The sequence below is a fragment of the Lycium ferocissimum genome, chromosome 1 (assembly GCF_029784015.1).
Source record: "Lycium ferocissimum isolate CSIRO_LF1 chromosome 1, AGI_CSIRO_Lferr_CH_V1, whole genome shotgun sequence".
Lineage (NCBI taxonomy): Eukaryota > Viridiplantae > Streptophyta > Magnoliopsida > Solanales > Solanaceae > Lycium > Lycium ferocissimum.
This window is the reverse complement of record NC_081342.1, coordinates 6870929-6893952: the sequence shown is the minus strand read 5'-3', so window position 1 is coordinate 6893952 and position 23024 is coordinate 6870929. Positions and strand designations below refer to the sequence as shown.

Below are 23024 nucleotides of genomic sequence, written 5' to 3'. Positions count from 1 at the left end.
GAGGTTGCAAATCAAAAGAAGGATTATTAAAACATAGTACTTCATTGACATCATAACTTGATTAAAATTGATTCATCAAGATAGTAATATCTTTTTCTAGTTTTCTTTTAGTAAACAAGTAGCATAATAGTACATGCCTTTCTAACTAGGTGCAATCTTTTGTTGAACATTCATCCAAGTAGCTGCTTATCAGCTCCTCATCTAGCAAAAAATTGTTTAAAAGTAAGTCTTAAACTTGACTTATTGGGACAAACATAAATAGGCGTGGCAATATTAGACTATAAAAATATGACCCGCCAAATCACCGTAAATTTAGATGGGTTATTAACTCGCATATTTATTATTAACTCATTCTATTTTGACCCGTCCAATTCAGTCCATCCAAAAATTGCGCTATATATACAGTAGTTCAAATTGATTAATGAGAAACCTTATCAAGATATTGTTCAAAATACATTATTATTTTTAATACTATGTTATATATAGTCAAAAAAAGATTAGGTACTTCAACAAATTCTAAAAAAACAAACAAAGAAACAAAAGCTAGCAAGAATAAGACGGTTGGGTTATGACAGGTTTTTAGCTTTTTCAACCGAACTCATTTCAGATTAGTAATCCGTCTATTTATTAACTCAGCCTATTTTGATTCCATTTAACGATAGTAACTTAATTTATTGGGACGGAATTATGAATTTAAAATATATATGAAAAGAAGTATACCTTCTTTGAACTTGGAGCAATGCTCATTTGAACAAGTAAGCTTACATTTCAATGCCTTAGAAGAAATAGAATGAGGACAATTTTTAATGCAAATTGCTATGCAAACAGGATTGCCCAAACATGCTAATCTACATTTTATATCGCAGGACATTTTAACCGTAGTAATAGCATTACTATTTGCTAAAAAAATCATAATAAGGAGAAATGCCACTGTTAGAACCTTTGTGAAATTCATAATTTGTAATATATGTATTTTATACCTTTGTATCTGGGATGCTAGATTTTAGAGTAACGCTATTTATAACCAAAGATTTCAGTTGAATTTAAGAAAAGTTATAGTACAATCTGATAATGAAATTAATATTAGACCCAAATAATAAATATAGCACAATTGTAGTTACAGTTGTTGCCAAAAAATAAATATAGTACAATTTGATAATCAAAATTAGACAACAAAAATAAGTATAGTACAATCTGCAAACTGCAATTTGTATAAAACATTAACTATCATATTATGCAACTCTAACTTTTAATTTAGGAATAATTTTAGAGATATCCGTTCAATTATGGTTTCATAACATTAATCCCTAGTGATTTGCAATATTATACTTATACCATTTATTTTAATTTCCTAATGACAATTATTTTAAAATCTTTATCATTAATACAAAAATGAGAACAATCTGACCTCTATGCCCTTTTTAGTGTTAGGTACTCTTAATTAAGTAATGAGTAAGATTTACTTTACTCCCTTAATCTTTAATGATTGGGAAAAATTATCCTCTTCACCTTTTAATGGGATCAAAAACTCCCTTGAGCAACATTTTCCGGTGAGCTTTAGAATTATTATATTTTTTGTTCAACTCCTACATACTTGAAGAAATAAAAAAAATGAAAAACTTATATTTCTGTTGGGATTGTTCTGGTATGCAACATGATCCATATTAAAGTTTGCCCAAAAAAAATTGTAAAGTAATCGTCTTCTTGTTTTTCTATACTAGTTGGAAGATTAAATTATTCTGACGGATCTATTATGCCTAATTGAAATACGATCAGTGACAAAATGGACACAATTGCTATAATAATGCTGCTTAGAATCCTAATGTAAATGCTAGCTAGATCTGGTTGAATTTTGTGATATATAGTACTTTAGGGTTCTGTGTTCATTAAGAATTTTTTAGTGTAGAAAGCAATTGCAACTTTTGAAGTTCTTACTTACTAGGATTAAGAAGAATTATTCATTTTCAGCAAAATAATGTATGCTACACACACACACACACAAAAAAAAAAAAAAAGGTTCAATTTAATATTAGCGAGGCCACTATCTTTAGGCTTTTGAGTTTTAGAATCATATTATTCTAAGGATGCACATACAAGATCACTCGTAACGGGCACATACATAATTTGGTGTTTTAATATCTAATATGTCGGATTAGAATAAAAAATAATAATTACGAAGCTCAGGGAAAAATATTGTTAAAGGGGGTTATCTATCCTATTTAAAAATTGAAGGGGTATTATTGATTAGCCATTAAAAGATAAGAGATTAAAGCTTATCGAAAATTGTTGCTTAAGGAGGTTATCGATCTCATTCAAAAGGTGGAAGGGACTGCTGTTTTCTAACTATTAAAAATTAAGGGAGTAAAAGTAAAGTTTACAACTTGATTGATTCTATGAGAGAAAGAAGTGATGTCATTGCTTTTCTTACACAAAGTCAATAAGCAATACATTTATACTTTCAACCCGAAGGGCGCTATGAAGTTAAACCTGAATGGAATTCTTTTACAATTATTTACAATGCCCTAAAATTACTACTATATATAAGGGAGAATTTCTATTTTTTGTAGTCCTCACATGAATTTTTTTATTCTTTTTTATCCTATTTGAAATATTTATGACTCTATAAATGTCACATATTTTGGTAAATTTTAAGAACTTTTAGGGCTTTTTTTTATGCCACTAAAAATGATGATATCATGAAAACAAAACATACTCATACATATTTAAGTGTTTTATGTGGAAATATTATTAAACTTGTTCCAAATTATATTTTTCCATAAGAATTTATTATAGAAACGTAAATAATTATCCTACCATTCAAATTCTATCTTAACATAGGCGTAATTATGGGATTAAAAAATTATTCTTATAATATTATTTATTATTTTATTTTAAAAAAATTTCCTATAATTAAAAAAATTATTCTTATAATATTATTTATTATTTTATTTTAATTTTTTTTCCTGTAATTTTATGTCGTACATGCTGACAAACATAATTAAAAGGGATTTCACTTAAAAGAATAAAAAAAAATAACTTATTTCATTGCTAAATATTTTTAAAATGTATCAAAAATGTAAATTATAGTCCTTCCGTCTCAATCGAAAAATGAATTCTGAAGTATGGTAGTTAATTAATTAAATTTTACGTGCTTGCACTTTTAACATAAATTATCTAATAAATTACTAATATTAAAAGAGGAACTATAAAATATTATTTTTATATATATTCTAATTCAAACATTTTATTTAAATAAATACAATTTCACCTAGATACAGTAATAATAATACTAGATAATTGTAAAAAGTATATGTTTTACAATTGTAATAGTTTGTAAAATATCGGATAAAATATTTTATGTGTGTCTTAGGAGTAATAACTTTTTCATGCTGAGCTTAAATATTTTTTCCTAAATTATATAAATTATTAATTATCCAGATAATATATTTTAGTAGTTAGCCAATATGAGTTCAATTCAAAGAACTCAAATGACATTAATTTAACATATGAAAACCTCAATTTAGATCATCGAGGACTTGTATCAAAAAAATTCATTAAATTAGAATAACTTTCAATTATTGATTTTTTTTTCTTAAAAAATCTAACATATAAACTAAATTTTTTTCTTTTGACATACGTTTTTTAACTTTAATATTTGAGAAGTCTTTCAAAAATGTCAAACTGAGGTTACAAGAATAAAAAATCAAGAGCAGAAAAAATATCTACAAATTGAATTTTTAATATCGGTTTGGGCCCAGCACGGACCAAATGACACTAGTTTTAAGTTATAAAAATCAAACTCCTGGGTATCCAAGAGTTTGAACTCGTATAAGTTCGAACCTCATTTCAAATTTTCGTATTTTAACTAAAGATATTTTTGTATATTTTCGTATTAAAAGTAGTTTATTCTTTTTTAATAATATTCGGGTTATTTTTCAACTACAAGTCGGAAAACTGGCCAACCCACGCACACAGTTTGAATTACCAACAGGAAGAACCAATTTCTTTTAGAACAACCAATCAAATCATGCCATGTGGGCCAAAAGTCACACGTATACTACTTTCAAGTCATAGTTTTAGGACACATAGCAAATACTATTTGTATGTATATCCATCAAAATTGAAAACAGGATGCCGCACACAACAAAGCCGCACACAACAAAAGCAAGTGTAAATCTGACTACTAAAAATATATACTACTATGAATTTTGTGTGCTCCAACTTTGTAGTAGTAATAAATAAAAAATTCACTAGTATATAAAGTCACTTTATAATATTAACTTAAACCATCAAACAGAAAAACACACACATAAAGCAAAGTACAGAAAAATGTCTGGTCTGATAAATCTCTGGACAACTGAATTTGCAAAGTTGCAGAACGGGGCAAGTGAAAGTCAAGGTGCTGAATCAATTATCTCAAAAGGGTTGAATCCAAAAACTGAATTAATTAGTGAAAAGCATGAGATTAAGGAAGGAAATTGGAGATTTGAGTCACTTAAGAAGTTGCCAATTCTGCATAATTACTACTCTGAAGCTTCAATTTCTATGATTCTTGATTGTGTTAGCCCTTGAAGAAAAGTGGACAGTGTTTTATTACTTTTTTTTTTTTTTTGGCTATTTTCTTCATTTCTCTGTTTGTATTTTGTAGATTCTGAATTCCCACCTTTATGTTTGTGGGGGATAATGTACTGTTTTAATTTGGTTTCTGACTAAGTTTATGTATAGATCTGATTTCCCTATAAGATCTACTTCTACTCATGTTCATTATTGTCTATCTACTTCTACTCATGTTCATTATTGTCTTTACTCCTCCTTTTAGGTTGTTTAAAAAGAATATTATTATTTGTATAATTAACTTTAATTACATTATTCGTTGTAATCTAAATCCATAATTATTTGCCTAGAATTAGTAGTGACCCTTTCTATTGTTCTATAATTGTGGGAGTCCAGCATAGTTCGTGCCCTTTGTTGTGAGCAGGAGTTCCATAGTTTGGATTGGTGATCGGGTTTTGATTAAAATTAAAATTAAATTAATTTAATCGACTTTTTACTGTTAAAATCAAATCAAATTATATATATATATATACACACACACGAATTTATCGATTTGATTGTTTTCTGGTTTTGTTGGTTTGGATGGTCATGGTATGGCTCTTTCTTTTTATTTATGATTATTAACTAAGGAATTTAATTAATTGCTACTAATATAATGACTAACCAATTAAATACGGAGTATTTAGTACTCCCTCCGGATCAAAAAAAGATTCCACTTAGCCATTTGCACACCCCTTAAGAAAATACTAACTCCCAGACAAAAATAGATAATTTGACTAAATTACCCCTAATTAAATAGGCATTGGGATTTGCTCATCTAACACTTAATAGGAGCAAATATGAAAAAACAAGGTTAATTCTTTCTCGATTTGCTAAGTGGACTCTTTTTTTTATCCAAGAAAAAAAGGCTAAGTGAACTCTTTTTTTGATCCGGAAGGAGTAACATATTACAACATGTTACAAAATTCAATTCTCTCTCAATGGACCAAACTGTCCATCTAAAAGTTAGTAACAGATTTATGAAAAGTTAGTTAAGTCCTTAACAGTAATTAGGAGGGTTGTTACTTAGTTAATGATAGTTAGACCCTTAATCATTTTGTACATGTATATATATGAGATATCACAGATCTCATCATTTAATCAAATAAGAATGAATCATAGAAATTCTCTCTCTACAATGCTTGTGTGTTCTTCTTCTTCTTGTTCAAGATAATCACATAGTTCTCTTGTTCTTAGTGTAATTCTTCATTCACGTGTGATAGATTAAATAAACAACATGGTATCAGAGCGTACACTGTGATTACACAGCGAATTCAATCGATTTGTATCAAAGTTCATATTCCTCTCAAACCAGTACAATCGGGTGAAAAATCTGAAAAAAATCTTGAAGGTACAGCAATGGCAATTGATGATGCAATAAACAACAATGTCAGTGTCAACAATACTCAGATCAACAACAATAATACTCAAGGTGATCAAGGAAATGGATCCACTCAAAATGCAACTGGAAACCTAAGTATTGAGATTGATTACAATCATCCTTTATTTTTTGCACCTACTGATCAGAGTGGAATTTACATTATCTTTTTCAATTAACTGGCATTGAGAATTACTCTATCTGGTATAATTCAATGAGAATTGCTTTATTAGGGAGAAATAAAATTGGCCTAATAGATGGCACATGTAGTAAGGATAAGTTTCCACAAAGTTTGTGGAATAGATGGGAAAGAGTTAATGCCATAGTTCTATCTTGGATTATGGCAGCTGTAGAAAGAGGAATGTTAGGAGGAATGACGTATGCAACGAATGCAAAATTAGTCTGGGAAGATTTATAAGAAAGATTTAATAAAATTGATGGATCTAGAACTTTTAATGTGCACAAGGAAATTGCGACTCTCACACAAGGCACATCTTTTGTTTCTGCTTATTATTCTAAACTGAAGAATTTATGGGAAGAGTTTGAAGCCTTGATTCCTATACCTAGCTATAACTGTGAAAAATCTAAAGAGTTTGTGATCCGCTTACAAAAGTTGAAGTTGTTCCAATTTCTAATGGGGCTTAATGAAAGCTATAACCAAGCCAGAAGTCAGATTCTACTTATGTGTCCTATGCCTAATTTGAACCAAGCTTATTCTATGGTAGCTAGTGATGAGGGTTAGAAGTCCATAGCTGCTGCTTCAGGGTCACTAGGTCTGAATCCTACCTCCATGGGAAATGTTGATGTAGCTATGTACTCTAGAAACAACTCTAGAAATCAAAAGTTTAAGAGGCCTTTTGGACAGCCTCAAAGTCAGCCTCAGAATCAGTATTGTGAGTTGTGTAAAATGAGGAATCATGCCATTGAGAAGTGCTTCAAAATAGTGGGATATCCTGCTGACTATAGACCCAAGAAAAGGCAGTACAACAATCCAACAAGCAACTATTAAGGTGGTTCTAACTTTAACTATCAAGGTGGTTCTGACTTTAACTCTAGAAGACCTGCTGCCTATAATGTTGTGGCTGAGACTGATGGACAAGTAAGTCAGCTAAATTCAAGTCAGGGACTGCAAAGTGGTAGTAGCACATCTCAACATCCAGGAGGAGCAGGAAGCAGTAAAGAATATGGAGAGCAGCAGATAGGACCATATGGCTTTTCTAAAGGACCATATGAACACATAGTGAGCCGACTCAAAAACAAAGGTGAAGGTGACACTGCTCTCTCAGCATTAGCAGGTATATATACTGCTTTACATGCTTCTAAGAACTTTGCATCAGCACTAATGTGTGATAAAAGTCTTAGAGACTGGATAATTGACACTGGTACTACCAATCACATGGTAGCTGATAAACAGTTGCTAGACAATGATACAGTGATACAAACTAATGAACCTAAAAAGATATACCTCCCAAATGGAGATGTGTCACTAGTAACTCATACAGGTGCTAGCATCATATCTGAAAGAAGCAAAATCAAGAATGTGTTTCATATACCTCGATTTCAGTATAATTTGATGCCTGTGTCACAGATTACAAGAGAGCTACTGTGCTCAGTTAATTTCTTTTCTGATTTTTGTGTGTTCCAGGATCTCTTCACTGGGAAGGTGAAGGAGATTGGTAATCTAGAAAATGGACTCTATATTCTAGTAAATCGGTCCTTCATACAAAACAAGAAGGTTGCTCTATTTGCTGGAAACACCAGAGATGGAAATAAGTGGATCTCCGATGCTGTTGATAAAGATTTGTGGCATAAGAGGTTGGGACATATGTCAGCTGTTTCTTTAAATAATATTTTGAATGTTAGCATAAACACTATTGCAAAGCATATTGATTCTTGCACCATTTGCCCTTGTGCAAAACAAGTTAGAGAAAAAATTCCTAGCAGTTGTATCAAGACTATTACTGCTTTTGATCTTATACATATGGATGTATGGGGTCCTTATAAAACAACTACATTTGATGGCCACAAATATTTCTTAACAGTAGTAGATGACTTTACTAAAATGACTTGGGTCTTTTTACTTAGACTGAAGTCTGATGTATGTGTGATCTTACAGTATTTCCTGAATTATGTTAGTACACAGTTTGGCACAACTGTCAAGTGTGTTAGAACTGATAATGGAACTGAGTTCCTCAATACTACTTGTAGTACAATGCTTCAAAATAAAGGCATAATTCATCAAACTAGTTGTGTATATACTCCTCAACAAAATGGAGTGGCTGAGAGGAAACATAGACATATTTTAGAGGTTACAAGGGCTATAAGATTTCAAGGAAAAATTCCAATTCAATTCTGGGGAATTTGTGTACAAACTATTGTGTACCTGATAAACCGGATGCCAAGCAGTATATTAACAAACAAATCTCCCTATGAGAGATTATACAACAAACTACCAATGATCAGCTATCTAAGTGTGATAGGCTGTTTGTGTTTTGCTAAAAATCTTCAAGAACATGACAAACTTATGTCTAGATCTAAAGTTGCTGCACTTATGGGCTACTCTGCGACTCAAAAAGGTTACATTTTATATGACCTTCATGCTAAGACACTGTGTGTGAGTAGAGATGTACTGTTTAAGGAATGAGTGTTTCCATTTGAGTCTATGACTTCCAACACCCCTAGGTTGATACCTAACACAACCTCAAATGCATACTTGTTTGACACTGAGTATTCCTCTTATATGGTACCTACTCAATCTGAGACAATCAGGCTTGTTGATGGAAATATGAATAGTGTACTTGTTGGTACCAATATAGAGCATGAAATAGCTCATAGTGAAAGTCATAATCAGTCCTCTAGGATGGAATCACCAGATGTAACTCCCACATCAGTACCACCACCTGCCATTTCCAGTGTTCCCTTACAACCTTCCACAACTACATCACTTCCTGAAAGGAGGTCCTCTAGAACCAAAGTTACACCTAGTTGGATGAAGGATTTTGTGTCTCTAAATATCCATGAAGATGTTCCCTATCCTCTAAATCACAGTATTTCATATAAGAAGCTTAATCCTACATATCAAGCTTATGTTGCTAATATGTCAACTAGTATTGAACCTAGAAATTATGCAGAAGCAATGAAAGATCCAAAGTGGATAGATGCTATGAAATGTGAGATAGATGCTTTGGAAAGCAATAACACTTAGAAAATAGTTAAACTGCTTCAAGGTAAAATCCCTATAGGCTGTAAATGGATTTATAAGATAAAGTACAAAGCAAATGGAGAGATTGAAAGATATAAAGCTAGGCTTGTGGCCAAAGGCTACAGCAAAAAAGAAGGCATTGATTATCAAGAAACCTTTTCTCCAGTAGTAAAAATGAAAACAATTAGAATGGTACTATCTCTTGTTGCTATGAACCAATGGCATGTCTACCAAATGGATGTCTATAATGCCTTTCTACAAGGTGATCTTTATGATGAAATTTACATGGAATTGCCCCAGGGATTCAAGAGCCAGGGGAGATGAAAGTATGTAGACTCATTAAATCCTTGTATGGGCTTAAACAAGCTCCAAGACAATGGAATGCAAAGCTTACTGAGGCCCTAAAAAAGGCACAGTTCAAGCAAAGTCAATTTGACCACTCCTTGTTCATTAAGAAATAAAGTAGAGTGATTACAATAGTATTAGTATATGTTGATGATATACTAATCACAGGTAGCAATTTGCAACAGATCAAAGAAACAAAAGAATCACTTCAGAAAGCCTTCAAGATTAAAGATCTTGGTGAGTTGAAATACTTCCTTGGCATTGAATTTGCCAGATCTAGCAGAGACATATTGATGCACCAAAGAAAGTATGCACTAGAGTTACTTTCTGAAACTGTCTTAACTGCAGCTAAACCAGCCAGTACTCCAATTGACATAAATGTCAAACTTACTACTAGGGAGTATGACGAGTACATCAGGAAACAAGCTAAGGCTGAGAGCCTACAACAAGGAGAAAAAGAGAAACACTTGGAGTATTTAGCTCAAGATAAATCTACAGATCAAGGTCTATATCAAAGGATCATTGGTAAACTATTATACCTTACCATGACTAGACCCGACATAGCATTTAGTGTCCAAACACTAAGTCAGTTCTTGCAAGAACCTTAGCAGTCACATATAGATGCAGCCATAAGAATTATAAGATGTTTAAAGAAATAGCCTGGACAAGGCATACTTCTATCAAGTAACAAGAACACAGAATTGCTTTGCTTTCAGTGATGCAGACTGGGCATCATGTCCTATATCCAGGAGATCAGTAACAGGCTATGTTGTAAAGCTAGAAGACTCTGTGATCACTTGGAAATCAAAAAAAACAAACTATTGTATACAAGAGCTCAACAGAGTCTGAATATAGAAGCATTGCAGCCACAGTTTCTGAGATTATTTGGCTATTGGGTATATTGAAGGAACTTGATATTCACTTTACAAAATCTGTTGAGATTCATACTGATAGTAAGGCTGCTATACAAATTGCAGCAAATCCTATATATCGTGAAAGAACCAAATATATTGAAATTGATAGCCACTTTATAAGGAAAAAATAGTTCAAGGTATTGTGTCAACCAAATACATACCTACATTAGAACAACCTGTTGACATATTGATCAAAGGGTTGAAAAAAGTGCAACATGAATACCTAAGCTCCAAACTAGGTATGATAAACATTTTTGAAGCATCTCCTACCTAGTTTGAGGGGGAGTGAAGAAGCATTAAACTTAATGGACCAAACTGTCCATCTAAAAGTTAGTAACAGATTTATGAAAAGTTAGTTAAGTCCTTAAGAGTAATTAGGAGGGTTGTTAGTTAGTTAATAATAGTTAGACTCTTAATCATTTTGTACATGTATATATATGAGATATCACAGATCTCATCATTTAATCAAATAAGAATGAATCACAGAAATTCTCTCTCTACAATGCTTGTGTGTTCTTCTTCTTCTTGTTCAAGATAATCACATATTTCTCTTGTTCTTAGTGTAATTCTTCATTCACGTGTGGTAGATTAAATAAACAACAATAGCATACTAGTCGCTATGCAGTTTTCCAGACATTTGAGATTTATCCTGCAAACAAGCCTTTCCTCCTCCACATCCTCGCCATTACGTACTTCACTTGTAGATGAACAAAAAAAGATAGTAGGTGACAAAAACGCAAATCTAGTAAAGCTATAAAGATTGTAAATGCTCACAATTTTTTTGTTTCTACTGACTATGAGGTTTTTGTTAAATTTATTGCTATGTAACTATTAAAAGTGTAATTTTATGAAATGATCAATTTGGTGTGATCACTTCGTAATTAATTTTTTTATTTTGTTTTTTATACCTTTACCCGTAGCCTACTTTTTCTTTGTAAATTGAGAGTTTATTTTTAAGTTGTCAGTGTGTGGTATTATAAAACGACTGAAACCATATAATTTATTCAAATGTTATATTTATCAAAATTATACTGGACAGTATAATATAAGTAGATCTTCGTACCTCATGTGCTAAAGTACGTCCGGACTCTCTTGTCACGACCCAATCCCGTAGGCCGTGACTAGTGCCCGAGCTGGACACTCGTATACACCTGTTAACTATAATCAGTCCACAACTAGCATGATAAGAACTTATGTATAACAAGGCAAGACGCCGTCTCACAACTGTCGCATATATAGACATATCATAGCAACCTGTCTCCTGAGGAGTTACAACTTTCAACATATAATATCGCACATAAGCCGGCAAGGCTATCATAATATAGGGGAACGTCCCAGCCATACACGAGCCGACAAGGCTACCATAACACACAACTTCCAAGACATGTATATATATATATATATATATATATATATATATATATTCGCAAGCCGACAAGGCTGCAACTACACACAACATCCCATATATATATATATATATATATATATATATATATATATATATATATATATACAAGCCGACAAGGCCGCCACTACGAATGGGAACGCCCCAAAACATAAGTCATAAATACATAACCGAACAAGAACTATATACAACCCACACATATGTGTCTACGGACCTCTAAAAGTAACAACGATCATATGACGGGACGGGCTCCGCCGTACCCCCGGATAAACACATATATACAACAAGAGGATCCGTACCAAAAATCTAGGCTCCGGACAAGGGAGCACTCCAAGATAGCCGAATAGATATCCTAAGGCCGGCGGATCACCAAAACGAGTGTCGTACTGCGGGGCGAAACGCGGCCCCCCCGAAGAAAGGGGTCGGCACGAGATATGTACCGAGTATATAAAGCAAGAAATACAATAAGAAAGATCATAACTGAAATAGGGATTTTCCAGGAGACAAGTATAATAGTCAAGAAGTCACTGTACCTGTACCTTATGAATGAAATCATGCATATCATTATCATATACCGTACCCGGCCCATTATGGGACTCGGTGAATAAAGTCATGTACACATATACCGTACCCGGCCCATCATGGGACTCGGTGCCATATCATATCATTATATCATCATATCATCATATAGCGTACCCGGCCCTCTAGTGAGGGACTCGGTGGATAATGTAGTAAAATGTGCGTGATAACATACTCGGCCCGGGACTCGGTGAAAAATGTAACAACCATATGCACGAGCAGAGTAGTGAGTAACAATATACAACTAGGTCACCATCTGAGACTCAATCGACAAGTAGATTAACTAACACTCAAGTATCAAACGATAGTCATATTAAGGAAAGTCTCAGGGACCATAGATATGTATCAAATCAATACGAGACAGCTTATGAAAGTTAAGGACATTACTTATTACAGAATCCTTTAGGAATAGGAACCTTTATATATCATTTACTATCCAATCATATAGAAGACTCGAGGCAGTAGCTCGACCACTTTAAGAATTCTAATATCAAGAAGTGAATAAGAATCATAAATCATGCTCGAAACTTATGAATAGAATTACCCCGAAGCTCATATCATATCTTACTTACGTCTAGGACATGCCAAAAGAAAGAAGGGATAGGCTTTACATACCTTTAGCGTTTACTCGCAACACAACACGTATACGCTGCCCAACAGTACCTCAACCTATATTAAGACGTGAAGAACTACGATTAAGCTGCGGGGAGATTCAAAACGTATTCTAACGTTAGTAACTTCTTTCTAGATAATTAGACGACGTTTCCCTTATATTCAAACCAACCACATATAACCAAGTCAACATCACTAATCATACATTCAAGTATCAACCCGAGACTATTCAAACAAGACTCGAGAACACTCCGGACAGCCCGTACAACACTCCAAAACAGCCCAACCAACACACAATACAACATATAATCTTCCAAGCTCAACAAGAACAACAACAACACATTCTTTTCTTCCAAATTCATGAACTATACCAACAACCACACGTTAGCAACATTATTCACATAAATGCAAGAAACTATATTAACATCATATTAACTTCTACAACAGCCCACAAACAATTACAACTCTAACTTGAACCATTAAATCCTTCATTCTCATCATAAAATCTATAACAACAACAACCAAAATACTAAGTAAAATTAGTTCATCCTCTTCTACACAAAACAGCCCCTACATGGCTTCAACACCAACACATATAATTCGATGAATTTCATCCATATCTACACATTACAACATGCTCAAACCACCCTTAATACACGTAAAAGAGGATTAAACCTTACCTTTAACACTTGACTTCTCAACTTGGCTAGAATTTGTGAATTGCAAGAATGAATGTTTTGATTGCTCCAATGGCTACTTCACGTTACTAGGGACCTTCCAATTGGTTGAAATACTAGAAGAAAATCAAATTTTGATCAACATCAAAAAGCTTCAATCTCGGCCAGCCATGGCCGAGAGCCTCTCTTTCTATCTCTAAGGTTTCTTAAGTTGTGAAGATGATGAAATGGCTTCCTTTGTCATCAATTTGATACTTATATGGCTCCTAAGAGGTGGACACATGTCCCACTCATGGCTTGAGCCAATCAAATTTGGCCAAGCCATGGGTAGGGCCCACACGGCCACTAATGGCTAATTAATGAAGTAATTAAATCTTAATCCCACTTAATAATCTAATCATGGTTAATTAATCCCTAATCTTCATTAATATTTCTATACCAAATAAAATTTATAAGCAACTTGTGCATTAAAACAAAATCGGAGGTTAAAAGTCTCTACCTCGTATCCCAAAATAGTCTTGTCCTTAACTTGTCGCGATTAGCTTAAAATATCCCAATGTACAAAAATACGGGATATAACATCTCTCCTCCTCCTAGGTATCAAGATAATTGAGTGAACTGTATCTCATACTCTATAATTGTCCTATCTCTCCGCTAGAGGATAGAGCTGCTCAAACTACCTAGCGCATAGATCACACGGGCCTTTTGAGAATACTCTTGAAAGCTTATCTTGCGCCGTTTAAACGGTAAATGCTTACCCACATCGAGTGTTTATATTAAATCATTGCAATTTATTATGGTTAAGTGATTTAATGAAGTGAATATATACATTAATTAATAAGTGTTAAGTGATGCTTGTATATATTCAAACACATATCACATATTCATTGATTTGGTGTAAACCTTGGGTGAGTAAGTTTTTACCCGTTTAAGCTACGCAGTAACCATATTAATACCATACATTATAAAATAACATGTAAGGACCATCCAAACAAGGTGTTAGTTAATTTGGTTCCATTTTTAGTTAACAGTGATACACCCTACTTCTGAGGAAGAGACTTCCAAGTCAAAGGTCTTCGTCAACCCTTCATATAGTTGCGTTAAGTAAAGGCAATTTCTACATTTTACAACACCAAAAAATTGTTCATCTTCAAATCATATACTCCGTACTTACCTTTTGATCATGGCTGGAATTCTATACGAGCTTGCTGCTGAAATCTTGAAAAACTTGGGTTCCCCTGTAGCTCAACAAGTAGGATCATCATTTGGGGGACTGAATAATGAGCTTCGCAAGCTTTCTACTACAGTTTCTTCAATCCAAGCCGTACTCACTGATGCAGAGGAGCACCAGGGGAGTAGCCACCAGGTGAGGGAATTATTAGGTGTTTGCCTTAATTTTCTTACCATAATTGAGTAGTAATTCTTTTCCTAAAATATGAACTTTTCATATTTGACTAATCTTTTTTCTTGAGAAAAGGGTTTTGAACTTCTATAAATTAAGGCTTCTTCCTTCTCCACAATATAGCCTTAAGGGGTTTGAGAGTTTTTTTAGGGGAAGAATTTATGAGCCAAGTGTTACCTTGTTACTTGTGTGAACCACTTATTCTCTTTTATATAGTGAATTGCTCATCTCTGCCTGTGGAGACAGGTGGTTGATTAAACCATGTTAAATTATTGTGTTTCTTTTGGCATGTTTCTCTTTTGTTGTCTGATTTATCGTCTTTTAGTGTTTACTTTGTTAGCTTCAACATGACACATGGTTATTTCGATCCTAACAGGACTGGATAAGGAGGCTTAAAAAAGTTTTCTATGAGGCTGATGATCTCTTGGATGACTTCGCCACTGAAGTTACGCATCGAAAACTGGTGAATAAGGGGAAGATCTTCTTCTCAAAATCAAATCCTCTGCTTTATAATCCTAAGATAAGTCATCGTTTCAAGGAAATTCGAGAAACTCTAGATCTAATTGCAGAAGATATGGGCTCCTTAAACCCAGTTGAAGGGAGGCAACCTTTGCTTCTGAGGCCTAATTCAGTCCAATTGAATTTGGATAGAGAGACTTATTCATTTGTGCCTGATGGAGAAGTGATTGGAAGGAATGATGATAAAAAGGAAATTGTGGATTTTCTTTTGGATTCTGAGGTTGCAGAGAATGTTGTTGTTATATCAATAGTTGGCCTTGGAGGACTAGGAAAGACCACTCTTGCACAATGGGCGTATAATGATGAAATGGTTAAGGAAAATTTCGATAAAAGATTGTGAGTTTGTGTTTCAGATGTTTTTGAAGTGAAAATGATTGCAGAAAAAATTGTCGAATCTGCAGGAGGGAAGAAGGCTAATTACCTTCAACTAGATGCAGTACAAAACGAGCTTCGAGAAATGCTTGATGGGAAGAAGTATCTGCTAGTGCTCGATGATGTGTGGAATGAAGATGCCTTAAAATGGTCGAGATTGAAGAATATGTTGATCGGTGGAGCCAAGGGAAGTAAGATTTTAGTGACTACCCGTTCGGAAGTGGCGGCGGAAGTTTCAGGAAGTATTCGCCAACATAAATTAGGGGACCTCTCAAAGGAAGAGGCATGGACATTGTTTGAAAAAATAGCATTTGAATGTAACAATGAGAGCAAAAATTCGAATTTGGTGGAAATAGGAAAGGAAATTGTGAGGAAGTGTGGAGGAGTTCCTCTTGCAATAAGGTCAGTAGGAAGCCTACTTCGCCTCAAAAGAACGGAGGGCGAGTGGATATATTTCAAGAATCAAGATTTGTCAAGTATCACACGAGGAGGCAACGATGTGATGGCCATTTTGAGATTGAGCTATAGTTACCTTCCTCAGCATTTAAAGATATGCTTCGCATATTGCTCCCTCTTTCCAAAGGATTTCGAAATTCATAGATTTGATTTGATTGATATGTGGATTGCTCAAGGCTTTATTCAATCAACTACTAACAACAGAGATAATGTGGAAGATGTTGCAAATTCATATTTCATGGATTTGTTAAGAAGGTCATTCTTTCAAGAAAGTGAAAAACGTGAATCGTTTCAACACTTTTACAAAATGCACGATCTTATTCATGATCTCGCGAAAGATGTTGCAGATGGGGAGTTCTTCAGTATCAAAAAAACTGAAGATACAGAAGTTGTACCAGAACAAACTCTCCACGTTTCTTGTTTATTCCAGATTGATGATTCATTGGTATTTCCCAGTCCCTTCTACAGGAAGCATATGAAATTGCGGACATTTATTTACCTAAATGACTCTATCTATGGTGTCATCTGCAATTCAACTTTGGGGAGAATTATTTCAAGTTTTGAACGTTTGCGTGTTCTACATCTATGTCACCTGCAGATAGAACTTCAGCCTCAATCACTAGGTGGACTGAAGCATCTAAGATATCTTGCTATTTCTTCTAAAAGCGTTGTTACTTTACCAAATTCCATCACAAAATTGCATAATCTACAAGTTCTAAAATTGGTTAGTTGCTATAAACTCAAAAAGTTGCCAAGAGATATTTGGAGATTGGTGAGCCTTCGACGTTTGGTATGTCAAAAGTGTCTCTCATTAACCCATATTCCACCAGGACTTTGGCATTTGGCAAGTCTCATGCATTTGGATTTTGATTATTGCTTATCCCTGGAAGATATGCCACCTGGAATTGGCCAATTGACGTCTCTACGGACATTGACAAGTTTTATTGTAGGCAAAGAAAGTTGCATATCTGGTCTGGCAAGTGACAAGTTGAATGAACTAAAAGGCCTTATTGATCTTAGAAATAGATTAGAAATAAAGTTCATGGGACGAACATCTGCAATTGGAGAAAGAATGCCCACCGATGTAGTGAAAAGAATGAAACATCTCCGACAGCTGTGTGTAAAGTTCGAATTTGGAGATCATGAGGATGATACTGGAGCTGACCTGATAATGTTGGAGGCCCTGCAGCCGCACCAAAACATTGAAAGCTTGCGAATAGAAAATTACAGTGGGTCAAGGTTTCCAAGTTGGTTGATGGTTGAGAATCTTGGTTTTTTGCTACCTAAGCTTGTTAACCTATACATAAGAGGGTGTCATAAATGCCAAAAACTTCCACCACTATGGCAACTGCCTTCTCTCCAAAGTCTTGTACTATGGAATTTTGACTTTGTGGAGAACATAGATGGACTTGAAGGTGATGATGATAAATTCATGCTACCATCAAATACTCCTACATATGAACACTACTTTGCTTCCCAAAAAAAACTTGTCTTGGTGATGATAAGTGAGAAGCTGTTGAAGCAAATTCTTTTCCCACCTCATCATCATTCTCCTCTTCGCGATTTAAATAATTTGACTATACGTTCTGTTGAGGGCCTAGCAACTATGCCAGAGGATGTGTTCAAGAGGCTCGTGTCACTCCAATCCTTGTCTATTGAAAAGTGCAGAAATCTCGTCTCTCTATCCACCTGTCTAACTCATCTCACTTCCCTTGAGTCTCTATTTATAGAGGATTGCCCTCTAATTGACTTGTCCATCGAAGAAGCAATGCGATTTGAAGTCCCGGGGAATTTATCAACTTTCAGCGTTTTTAGGCTTGACAAGCTAACATCGCTTCCACTTTGGCTCCAACACTTCTCGGGTACTTTGAAATCTATAGACATTTTGGAATGTCCTAACTTCGCGACAATTCCAGAATGGATAGGCGACTTCATTGCCCTTGATTGGTTGGTCATTGCTGGTTCCCCTATGTTGACATCCTTTCCAGAAGGCATGCGATCTCTGGCGGCATTGCAAGCGCTAAATATTATAGGATGTTCATCAGGCCTGAAGCAAAGATGCCAGAAGGAAGTAGGGGAGGACTGGCCTAAGATTGCTCACATCCCAAGAGTTGACATATAAGTGATAAAGATTGATAACCTGGTGCAAGTAGAGGTAATTATCCTTTTACAGCCTGTTTGAATTGTTGTTTCTAGTCGTTTCATAATGCATTGTTATATACCGAATTATGTTGTGTTGTTGAATCAATGTTTGGATTGAAAGATGAGGAGTAAATATCTCAAAAGGTCATTCAATGAGGAATTATATAGCAAAGTCATTTAATTTTGTTTTGTGTCAATAAAATCACTAAACTTAGAGCTTTTCCCTTATAAAATCACTCAATCAAATTTGTCATCAAAAGAATCTGACATGATGGAAAAAAACAAATTATCCAATAATATCATGTCAATAATGTCTGTAAAATGGAAACATATGATGGAATCTTTTATTACATATGTCACTATCCCTTTTTTTTTTCTTTTCAGGTTTTTGAATTTTTCTATTTATTAATTTGCATATAAATACATGAATATGATATACATGCTCGACCAAAAAAATACGGAAAGGGCCAAATATACCCCTGTACTCTGAGAAAAGGTTTAAATATACCACTCGTTATACTTTTGGTCCAAATATACCTCTATCGTTATATTATTGGTTCAAATACACCCTCCCCGTTAAGGTTGCCCAATGTGGACATCCAATCGTACATGGCACTGACATTTGATGAGGTGGATGCCACGTGGCATGCCACTTCAGTGCCCCTAACCCATTTTACTCGTCCCCTCTATTTGTTCTTCCACCTCTAAAATTTTCTTCCCCTCTACTAGCATTACCACCATTAATGGTGGTTAGGTGGCAATGGTGACAATAAATGAAGTTTGATAGTAGAAGGGAAATTTAAGGTTCTTTCTGAAATACCCATAGTGGAAGTTGGAACTCCCAATAAGTTGCTCTCTCTTTTGTTATGTTCATTTTAAAAAGATGCTATGATTTTTGTTTATTTATGAAGTACTGAGTTTCTGAAAAAGTTGCTTTCTTTTTGGATGCATTCATTTTTGTAAAGATATTATTTTTGTTTATTTATGAAGAGCTAGTTGCAAAGCCATGTTTTGTTTTCTTCTTTTTTCTTTGAGAATTAGTACTGGGATTCTTGATTTTCTGGTGTTCCCTTTTTTTGTACCTGCTTTAATATCTGGTAGTTTTTATTTGACTGCTAAATTTCAATAAAAACCTGAGCTAAATGTTAGGGCCAAAATTTTTGGTTCTAATTTTCTATCATGACCTATTTGTATGGGGAGGTGGGGGTTATTGTCGGCTGTCTCGTTCTTAAATCTTTGCTTCAAGCTAAACATAATTTGACTTGTTTATTGCTATGGGAACCTATAAAAAGAAATGAGAAAAAAGGCAAGAACTTGAATATTTTAAACTAATTTTTAGGTACAAAATCAGAAAGATGGCAACATTATGGGTCATAATGAATGGATGAAAATCCCACCTTATTTATTGTTAGCATGATGGACAAGATACTCTAGATACATGTTAGCATGATGGACAAGATGCTCTAGATTTATGAAAATATACTTAGAGATATTTATTGTAGAATCTTGTGTAGCATTAAGGCTTTGTTATTATTTAAGATTAAAGGTGCCTGCACAGTGCACACTCTAGGTTCTTGCTGTATTGAAAATTGAAAAACTTAAAAAAAAAAAAAAAATGTTGCTGGGATAAGCATAACATATTGTATTAATAGTTTTTGTCCCATTTTGATTGTGTGCATTTTTCTTGCTATCTGAATTTCTTTGGTACAGGAACAAATAACCCAATAGTACATTTAGTTTGTTATCAGGCTCCAAAATCCTGATTTGTTGTATCTACCAGCATTTCTGTTCGATAAATTACTTGATTGACTAAAGAAATGGCCTTGGTGGCAGTAATGGTGCCAATGGTGGTGGAGGGGAAGAAAGTGATAGAAGAACAAATAGAAGGAGGGGGTAAAATGGGTTAGGGGCGCTGAAGTGGCATGCCTTCATCAAATGTCAATGCCATGTAGGATTGGATGGTCATGTAGGATTGGATGTACACTTTGGACAACCTTAACAGGGGAGGGGTATATTTGAACCCATAATATAAGAACTGAAAGTGTAACTAGGGATATATTTAAATCTTTTCTCATAGTACAGGGTTATATTTGGCCCTTTTCCGGAAAAAATATGATAGTACTAAACTGTTTTTATATGCAGCCCCCACCCCTCGAACCCCTATCCACCAATCCCAAACAACTTTCCTGGCTTTCTCAATTACCTGACATGATGACATCAGAACAAGAAAGGTTCAAACTAGTGCACTATAAATAAGGAGACACATCTAAGTAAACACAGAATTTATGGAAAAAAGAGAGCAAAATAGAAAAGAAAAAGGAAAAAGGAAAAAGGAATGAAGAATTAGCAGCAAAATGAAGTGATTGGGAGGAAGCAACATCCTGGCAGTAACTTCTCATGATCATCATATCATATTGAGCACCATGTATTTAAATTTATTTTGCCCTTCTATTATTTTTCTTAATACTCCCAAAATCTTGAAGATTCTTATGAAAATTAAAGACTTCCCAATTCCCTTATTCTGTCGTTTGTGAATAATTATCATGTAGAAGCATGGCCGGAGAAACTTCTTTGCATATGTGGGGCCAAGTTTCCTTATTTCCTTAGCATATTTTGATCCAAGGAATTGTACGTCACTTAATATTTCTTTTCTACATATATAGATGAGTTTTCATGATCACCGGCAGTTCCAAATCGAAACAATTCTGTCTTCAGATGAAGTCCCATTTTGATTTGTAGGAGGGTGGGTTGAGTGTAAGATATGAGTCTTCTTTAATTTTGTTTTATTTGTAGAGTTCATGGCATAAAAAATTAATTTATTTTGCCATTTAAGATTTTGATGACAAATTTGGTTGAGTAATTTTATAAGAGAAAGCCCTAAGTTGAGTGATTTTATGATACAAAACAAAGTTGAATGATTTTGCTATATAATTCCCATAGTTAAGTGATCTTTTGAGATATTTACTCCATAAATTAGTTATGTGAGCTCTAAACTAAAAATTTAGGCATGAACGGAAATATTAAGTGACGTACAATTCCCTGGTTCAAGATATGCTAACGAAACAAGGAAACCCGGCCCCACATATGCAGAGAAGTTTCTTTAGCCTTGTTTCTACATAATAACTATTCACAAACAACATAATCAGGGAATTGAAGTCTTTAATTTTCATGAGAATTTTTAAGAGTTTGGGAGTATTAAGAAAAATAATGAAAGGGTAAATTAAATTTAAAAACCTACTGCTCAATATGTAGATGATGATCATGAGAAGTTACTGCTACAACGTTGTTGCTTCCTCCAATCACCTTGTTTTGCTGCTGATTCCCCATTCCCATCTTGATGTTAAGTTGGGAGGCATGACTTTAATTTGTTAGCAGGTGTTTGGCCGCGAAAATCAAATATTTTTCACTTTTTTTGGAATTTTGAAGTAGGAGTTGAAGATGGAGTTGTGTTTGGTTATAGTTTTTGCAAAGAATATTTGGTTGTTTGACTGTACTGAAAGTGAAAACAAGGTTTTAGGTGTTTTTCAACTTTCAAATACGACTTCAAGTTGTATTAGGAATTTTAATGACCATACGATGATTTTCAAATAAAGTGAAAAAAAAATCCAGAAAAAAGTGAAAATTTCTCATGGCCAAACGGGTTAGGTGGGCAAAGGTTAAAGTGCTGAACCTATTTTCTTGAGAGCTTAAAGAAAGAACTGCTAATTCTGCAGAAATGCTCTGAGGCTTCAATTTCCATGATTCTTGATTGAATGATTCTGTTGGCCCTTGAAGGTGGAAACTGTTTTATTACACTTTTTTTGGCCGTTTTCTTCATTTCTTTGTTTGCTGTTTAAATTCATGATGATTTGAGATAGCTTTGCAGATTCTCAATTCCCACCTTGATGTTTGTGGGGGATAATGTACAGGTTTAATTTGTTAAAAGAAGAGATAAGAGTATCAAAGCTCCGATTAGTGTTATATTAAATGGTTTTCTTAAACAGTATTCGCTTTTGTTATTTATTTGTTCATAAATACTTTTGAATTGCTTGTCACGCTTATCTAGGGGCCTATCGGAAGCAACCTGCCTCGAAAAGGTAGGGGTAAGGTACGTACGCTCTCCACTGCAGGACCCCGCTTTGTGGATTTCTTCAGATATATTGTTATTGTTGTTGTTGTCGTCTTAAACAATGTGTCAAAAAACAGATTACATTTGTAAGCGACCACTAATCTCTATTTTTAAGGCATGATCACTACACTCAGACCCGAACCCCCTTTTTTCTCTGTCTTCTAACTCTATGAATATGCTGGCAAGTAAAAATTCTGGCTTATGACTGAGCCCAAGTCTTTTGGTTAAATTCCCTAGAATTACCAGGGGAATTGCAGTAGATCCGGTTACTTGATTTTCAATGTCCTGTTTGCAAAAATCTGACCACGAAAATTTATAGC

The 23024-nt window shown here is 34.2% G+C and overlaps 1 protein-coding gene across 2 annotated transcripts; it reads left to right on the top strand.

Annotated features, from left to right (window-relative positions):
- The first annotated feature begins 14727 nt into the window (after positions 1 to 14727).
- Positions 14728 to 22602, top strand: LOC132038823 (putative disease resistance protein RGA3). 2 transcript variants are annotated; one of them, XM_059429446.1, is made up of 3 exons: positions 14728 to 15071; positions 16028 to 18609; positions 20307 to 22602. In XM_059429446.1, exon 2 carries the CDS (start codon positions 16084 to 16086, stop codon positions 18574 to 18576), a length of 2493 nt encoding a protein of 830 aa, XP_059285429.1. In that variant the 5' UTR covers positions 14728 to 15071; positions 16028 to 16083; the 3' UTR covers positions 18577 to 18609; positions 20307 to 22602. The 2 variants fall into 2 exon arrangements, with proteins under 2 accessions (XP_059285429.1, XP_059285374.1); XM_059429391.1 differs by lacking the exon at positions 20307 to 22602 and having other exon boundaries at positions 16028 to 20193.
- The last annotated feature ends 422 nt before the right edge of the window (positions 22603 to 23024 follow it).